Source organism: Myotis lucifugus, unplaced genomic scaffold, assembly GCF_000147115.1.
Source record: "Myotis lucifugus unplaced genomic scaffold, Myoluc2.0 scaffold_550, whole genome shotgun sequence".
NCBI lineage: Eukaryota > Metazoa > Chordata > Mammalia > Chiroptera > Vespertilionidae > Myotis > Myotis lucifugus.
Window position 1 is genome coordinate 220,519 of NW_005871598.1, and position 8,022 is coordinate 228,540.

The following is an 8,022-nucleotide window of genomic DNA, read 5'->3' on the forward strand; positions in this document are numbered from 1 at the left end:
TATGGCTGCTCTCAGTCCGTCCCCAGGGACTCTGCCTCTCTGTCCCAGCAACCGCTGCAAACCTCGGAGGGACCGTAGCCAGACAGTCCTGCTTCTCCCGTTTGAGTCTGGGTCCCTAGAGACTCGCTCGGATCTGGAGCTCAGAGTCTGAGGCTCCCTCCGGATTGAAACAGACAACCGCGCCCTCAGCCACCAGCCGGCGCCGCGCATACTCCGCACCTTAGTATTTTACTTCAGCACTGTGCCTCCTCTGATTCTCGGTTCCTCCTAGTTGTAGAACTTCCATTCAGCCAGCCTTCCTGTGGTTCTGGATGATGTCCGTTCCGTCTTTTAGTTGTATTTTTGAAGTGGTTGTTCGAGGCAGCAAATTCCGGCGTTAACCTATGCCGCCATCTTGGTTTCTCCAACTATGCTTTAATTATGTTTCATTTGTAACAATGAAAATACATCCTGTATATCAGATATTTACATTACGATTCATAACAGTAGCAAAATTACAGTTATTAAGTAGCAACAAAAATAATTTTATGCTTGGGGGTCACCACAACATGAGGAACTGTCTTAAAGGGTTGCAGCATTAGGAAGGTTGAGAACCACTGACTTAGAGGCTTGAGTGGTCATCTGTGAGACTCACTAAGCATGCTAGAGAGGGCCAGCGCGGCTGGGACTTGAGTAATGGTTAAGTGGAGAGATGTTGGCTGTGACTTGGAATGGACATCAAATGCAGCATCAGGGGAGGTGGGCACTGCGTATCTGAGATCTGATTGTGGTTCTTCATAGGTTAGATTGAAGGAAAAAACATCCATGGAGAGAAGCCCTCATAGAAGAACTCAAGGCTGCCTCTATGAGTGTGGACTATCAGAGTCTGGACAGTACTTCATCCTGATAGAATTTGGCAAGCATTCTCTAGAGCAGTGGTTCTCAACCTTCTGGTCCTTTAAATACAGTTCCTCATGTTGTGACCCAACCATAAAATTATTTTCGTTGCTACTTCATAACTGTAATGTTGCTACTGTTATGAATCGTAATGTAAATATCTGATATGCAGGATGGTCTTAGGTGATCCCTGTGAAAGGGTCGTTCGACCGCCAAAGGGGTCGCGACCCACAGGTTGAGAACCGCTGCTCTAGACCATATATGCTGAGTAATAAGTAACAGGGCAAGGATGTGATGACTACGGGGGCCAGAACTGTAGGAGTGCAGGTGTGAGAGGTATGGTAGAGAGAGTGATGTGCACTTGGAGAGAGAGTGTGAATTCATGGCCAGAGCACCCTGACATTGACATAAGAGTGAATGAAGGGCAAGTCTACATCTGGAGGTGTCTCAATGATAAAATAAGGGGAATTTTAGGGTTATTGCCTGAAAAGAGGGGTGTTTTGGTGCTACCAGCCAGGTACAGAGCTTAGATGACATTTATCAAACCACCTGCCTTTTGTTGTTGGGGGCTCACACACTAATTGTTAGGAATACATCAGTGTTACCCAGGCTTGGAACTCTCCACTGGTATGGGTAAGGAGAAGGGTAAGAGAGAAATGCATTATAGAGGTGGTAATCTATAATATTGTAAAATAAGGTAATTAGGAAACAAACTGTCCTCACTAGGGCAAATTTGTATTACTTTTGAAGTTGAGCCTCTGGGAATGAAGCTGTGTGAGAGAAGTGTTCAAAGAACTATGTGCAGCAAATGGTACAAAGTGATGGCCTCAGCACCGTGGGATTAGAGTCAAGAGGGTGAAGTGTGATGCCATGTATTTGGTGTCTTTGAGGAACAATCTGAGGGACTACAAGAGTATTGCCTGACAAGACCAGGATCAAATCACTCACATTCTCTTTACGGCCAACATCTCTTTCTATCCTATATTTTTGACACCTATTCTATTAACAAGAGGCAGTGTGGCATACATGGGAGGTCCAAAGCTCAGGTATCTTCTATCTGCTCAACTGCCTTTATTGTTGTGGGAAGACAAAATATCAGTAGAAATATTAGATGACAGTGGCTTTCATGGGATGAAGGCCTGGTATATTCTATGCTGTATGGAGTGCAGAGAGCTGATGGGTATGGAGGGTGGGGAGTATGACAGACTTGGAATGTTAGAGTGAATCTGATCATGGGCTGAACTGTCTCCATTATGACAGGATGTGAACTTTGAGGACGTGGCCATTGCCTTCTCTCAGGAGGAGTGGGGGCTCCTTGATGAGCCTCAGAGACTTCTGTACTGCGATGTGATGCTGGAAGTTTTTGCACTTATATCATCTGTAGGTAAGTTCTTCACATTCTCCCCATGTCCTGAGATGATGTCCTCTCTCCCTTTATTCCTCAGATGTAGCTTTTTCTCTCCTACAGCAGACCATGGGCTCTGCTAATTTCCTCCACTGTCATGTCAAATGTGCTGTGGCTTCCATGGGTGAGATCTGGTCATGAGCCCTGAGTGATAGACTCCACAAACATCCCTAACACTAGTTGCCTCAGAAAGGTCAGGATGTGTCTGGGAGTCAGGAGTCTTAGAGACAACTTCATGGGTCCTACCTGCTGTTCCTCTCCCTGGAAGGGGGACTATGTCCAGATCCATGGCTTCCATTTCTACCTCCTTCCTCTAGCCAAACGTCCTTGGTGACTGTGCCAAGTTATGGTCTTTACTTACATGAACCTTGAGCTGTTCTTACAATTTCCCACTTAAATTGTTGTTTGTACTATTACCTTCTATAAATACTATTGTAAGCTAAATTGCTCTAGGCCAGTGCTGGATTCCCATCTCTGTAGTCTTTCATTAATACTTGGAATTTTTAGGTTGTACATATTTGTAGAGAAAAATATGCAGGGAGAACCCTGGTTTTTTCACAGGGTGAACATGCAGGATGGTCTCAGAAGAGGCCTGGCCCTGTTGAGTTGCAACTGTGGGCTAGATATGATATAAGGGTGGTGTTTAGATGATACCAAGCCCCTGCTCATTTCCAACAGTGTTTAGGTGCAAGTATCATGGGAAATACCACATTTCTACCTTTTCTTTCCCATACTTGATACTGTGCTGACTTGTCATTTTACCTGTGACTTCCTGGGTTTTGTATACCTTCAATTGTGTAGCCTTTTTGCCTCACTCTTCATCTGCATTGCTCCATCTGCAGCATTCTCCAACATTGACATGTACATCTGCTATGAGATGCACATACTTGCTCAAGTAGACCTCAAGCACTAGCTATTCATTTATTGAATTATACTTGGAATAAAATGTAACCATATTTCAGCACAGCTTTCCCCTGTCACCAGCAGACAAGCCATGCTGAACACTGTTAGCAGAAGAATGAGCTGATGATCCTGCTTCTCTTCCATGTGGTGCTTGCCCTGTGTATCATATTTCATTTGAGGTCTTTCTTGTTTTGTGATCTTCAGTAGGCCAGACCTTCATGGCAGCATAAATCCTTCCTACAGATTTTTTATTGTCAGACAACTGCATGGAACCGACATGTTATGTGCAATACAGTTTTCTAAAAAGACTTCCATCTGTCACCACATAATTCATTTCCTCACCATTTTACTATTTTCAGGTTGTTGGCATAAAAGAGATGATGAGGAGGCCAATTCTGAGCAGAGTGTATATGTACAAGGAGAGTCACAGGTCGGGGCTTTTAAGACAGCTCCAGCAACCCAGAAGACCCATCTTTGTAAATGGTGTTTCTCAGTTTTAAAAGATATTTTTCACCTGACTGAGTTACAAGCAGCATACTTTAATAAGAAAGCCTTCTGCACTGACACATGTTTGAGCGACAACTGTTTCAGTGCAAACCCTCACCAGCAACAGAGAGATGCCAGTGGACAGAAGCCCTGGAAAGAAGATATGGACAGGGCCTCACTTGTGTCCCAGTGCAGCTTTTACTTAATATGGGTGCCTTCAACCACTAGAGAGATTGGGAAAGACTTGCCAGCCATCTCAGACATTCTCCAGCACCAGGATACTTTTAACACTGGGGAGCCACACAGTGGTCGTGAGATTCCACAGGAATTTCTCAGTGGAAGAGGTCATGACGAGTTGGGTGCATGTGAAAAAGCTGCCAGCCACAACCAGAAAGTTGTTCAACATCAGGGTGTCTGCTCTAGAAAAGTGAATTATGAGTGTAACAAATGTGGGAAAGCTTTTAAAGAAATCTTTAACCTCCCTGTAGAAAAGCCATATGAGTGTAGTGATCATGGGAAGTCTGTCATCCTGAGGTCCGAACTCATTCAAGAACACAAAGTCCACACTGGAGAAAAGCTGTATGAGTGTCATGATTGCAGGAAGTCCTTCAGGCAAAGCAGTACCATCACTCAACACCAGAAAGTTCACATTGGAGAAAAACCTTATGAGTGTAGTGAATGTGGTAAATCTTTTACCCGCAATAATCACCTTCTTATCCACAAGAGAGTTCACACTGGAGAAAAGCCATATGAGTGTAGTTACTGTGGGAAGTCATTTACACACAGGTCTGCCCTCACTCAACACCACAGAGTTCACAGTGGAGAAAAGCCGTATGAGTGTAGTGACTGTGGGAAGTCATTTTCACACAGTTCTACCCTCACTCAACACCAGAGAGTTCACAGTGGAGAAAAGCCATATGAGTGTAGTGACTGTGGGAAGTCATTTACACACAGTTATACCCTCATTCAACACCAGAGAGTTCATAGTGGAGAAAAGCCATATGAGTGTAGTGACTGTGGGAAGTCATTTACACACAGTTATACCCTCGTTCAACACCACAGAGTTCACAGTGGAGAAAAGCCTTATAATTGTAGTGATTGTGGGAAGTCCTTCCGCAAAAGGTCTACCCTCAATGAACACAACAGAGTCCATACTGGAGAAAAGCCATATGTGTGTAGTGACTGTGGGAAGTCCTTTAGGCAACGCAGTAACTTCACTCAACACTGGAGAGTTCACACTGGTGCAAAACCTTATGTGTAGTGAATGTGGTAAATCTTTTACCTGCAATAATCACCTCCTTATCCACAAGAGAGTTCACACTGGAGAAAAGCCATATGAGTGTAGTGACTGTGGGAAGTCATTTATGCACAAGTATACCCTCATTCAACATCACAGAGTTCACAGTGGAGAAAAGCCATATTAGTGTAGTGATTACGGGAAATGATTTATGCAAATCTCTACCCTAGTTCAACATCAGAGAGTTAACCCAGGACCGTGGTCAGCAAACTGAGGCTCACGAGCCACATGCGGCTCTTTGGCCCCTTGAATGTTGCTCTTCCTAAGCCTTAGGAGTACCCTAATTAAATTAATAACAATGTACCTGCCTATATTGTTTAAGTTTTAAAAAATTGGCTCTCAAAAGAAATTTCAATCATTGTACTGTTGATATTTGGCTCTGTTGACTAATGAGTTTGCCGACCACTGACCCAGGAGGAAAGCCCTATGAGTGTTCTGATTGTGGGAAGTCCTTCAGTAAAAGCAGTAACCTCAGTCGACACGAGAGAGTTCACAGTGGTGTAAAACCTTATGAGTGTAGTAACTATGAGAAATGTTTTAGTCGGAAACATAGCTAGTTAAACACTTAATACTTCACATTACAGAAAAGCTTTAAATATGCAGGGAATTTTTTTTCCCACTCAAAATTACAACACTGAAGGAGACTCCTACAGACCTATTTTGCTGATTTTAAACCCTTTTTATCAGAACATACACTGTGCTAGATTCCTCATAAGTTTCAGGTATAAGTGAGCCTTTAAAGTGTTACATTGCACTTGCTGTCATGCACAGGCCTACTACCTGATTGATGTCACAGTGAGTATATGTGGCTGCAGTGAATTCACCTCTGCCACCTGGTTCACCTGAACTGTGTGCCTCTGGGGGTAAGTCATTTATGCAGTTCTCAATCCTCATTCAACATCAGAGAGTTTAGACTGGAGAAAAGCTATATGTGTGTAATGATTGTGGGAAGTCTTGCATGCTCAGAAAAATGAAATCTGTGTTCTTCTGTTTGAGGAAATGATGAGTACTCCGAGCTTTTAGGATCTTCACTCCTATTTCTCTGACTAACGAATGGACCATTGTTTCGGCCAGACCACAGTCCTAAGATGTGCTATGCCTTTCAGGTACATTGTGCTTCTCACATTGTGCTGTGATGAATTTTTTCAGGTAGTTATTCACCAACATGCAAACCACTTGCTGTGTATGGCAATGGTTTATGATCTTTTTGTAAAGGTGTTTTTTTTTTTGCAATTTGTACCTTTAATTTGTTGGTTCTATTCTCTGCCTGGGATGAATTGAAAGCACAATTGTGATCTGTCAGCAGGTAAAGGTGAACAGATATTGTGGGGATCCCAAACTTTCAGTGCTTCTGAAGGGACAACATGATGGTAGAAAATCACTCTTTGTCCAATATTTGCTTATTTTGCATTTCTGCCCAAAGTCTTGAAAGCAAGACTGTAGGACTTCATGGTTCTAATTTGCAGCTTGGTACCTCTATTATTGGTGAGGTCAAAGGTCACCCTGAGGAGGAAGTCTTTGTTGTGCTTCAATGAATTATACTCTCTGTTCACAGTGTGTATGACAAAAGTCTCAGCTAATAACCCATATGCTGTGATGTACTAAATTTCATAGGCTGGTGTCATTGAGGATTAGGTACAACCTCAATTAGAACAGAGCACTGTTTCCATAGTGAGTGGGAGAGACTGCAGTAAATTTGAAAAATGCCTCTTCTGAATGTGTTCCACAAATGTTCCAGGGCCTTGCATGATGTTTGTGTACAGACATTCTCAGGAGCTCCATAACTGTTTCCTGTGACTGAAATCATTGGCAGATAAAATAATCTTATGGTTTTGTTGATTCTGCTGACCCCTCTAGGGTGTTCACTTCAAGGATGATGCTGAACAGGCAATACCTCAAAGGTAGAGGAAGGATAATCCTGTAATCAATCCCTGGATGTGTTTTATAACCGGTCAACATTTCTGTTTATTCTGATGGCAATAGTGTGAATTGCTTACTAACATTACCTGCCACTGAGGCAAGGCTGTTCCTCCCAGGATATAAGAACTGACATGCTGCCGGGCCAGTGTGGCTTAGTGGTTGACCTATGAATCAAGAGATCAAGGTTCGATTCTCATTCAGGCACATGTCCAGGTTGCAGATTCTGTCCCCAGTGTGGGGTGTGCAGGAGGCAGCCAATCAATGATTTTCTCTCATAACTGATTTTTCTGTCTCTCCCTCTCCCTTCCTCTCAGATCAATAACAATATTTTTTTAAAAAGAAGAACTGACATACAACAAACTGCACTTTTCTAATGTGTACTATTTGGTGAGCTTTGATGTACATTTAAAGTTATGAAAGTGTCATATATGAAACAAACATGTGTTTCAATATATATGGTGGAGCAAAAATAGGTTTACAGTTGTGAGCACCCAAAACACAGTTTATTCTTTTTAAAAAATATCTTATACATTACTTTTATTCTTTTAGGGAAATGGAAGGGAGGGTAATTGAGAGAGAAACATCTATATGAGAGACATACATTAATCAGCATGCCTCCTACTGTTGTTTAAGGAGGACATGTTTCCCTACCAGATCTGGTGATCTTTAAGTGGAGGGGATGATGCCCAACCGATTGAGCAACACTGGCCAGGGCAGAGTAAATTATTTTTATTTGTTAAATATTGTACTGATTTCCATACCAACAAGTCGAAACTTTGTTTTGGCACACCCTATATTTACCTCCTGCCCTTTTATAATCTCTCCCTCTGCCTTCCCCAGTCCTCTTGCAGGCATTGATTTTCCTTCCATTACAACACATTATTCATAATTTTTTAATTATATAGGCACTATAATGTCTGTACTCTAACAAATATTGGTTTCCTTCATGCTGCACAGTTATTTTCAGATTCCACATAAACGCTTATGTGAATAGTTTTTTACTGCCGAGTAGTATTGTGATCTGTGAATTACCACTTTATCTATTGATCTAAGATTCTGGTCATTTACAGGGTTGGGGTATTATAAATAAATATGCTGGGAATATTTGCGTTCACTTCTCTATAGAGATATATGT

The 8,022-nt window shown here is 42.3% G+C and overlaps 1 protein-coding gene across 2 annotated transcripts; it reads left to right on the forward strand.

The window, feature by feature from the left end:
- The first annotated feature begins 1,924 nt into the window (after positions 1-1,924).
- Positions 1,925-5,076, forward strand: LOC102422242 (zinc finger protein 501-like). 2 transcript variants are annotated; one of them, XR_002826595.1, is made up of 2 exons: positions 1,925-2,260; positions 3,269-3,493. XR_002826595.1 is itself a non-coding variant. In XM_014446545.2 (2 exons), exons 1-2 carry the CDS (start codon positions 2,227-2,229, stop codon positions 4,929-4,931), a joined length of 1,422 nt encoding a protein of 473 aa, XP_014302031.1. In that variant the 5' UTR covers positions 1,925-2,226; the 3' UTR covers positions 4,932-5,076. The 2 variants fall into 2 exon arrangements, 1 of the variants encoding a protein (XP_014302031.1); XM_014446545.2 differs by lacking the exon at positions 3,269-3,493 and adding an exon at positions 3,544-5,076.
- The last annotated feature ends 2,946 nt before the right edge of the window (positions 5,077-8,022 follow it).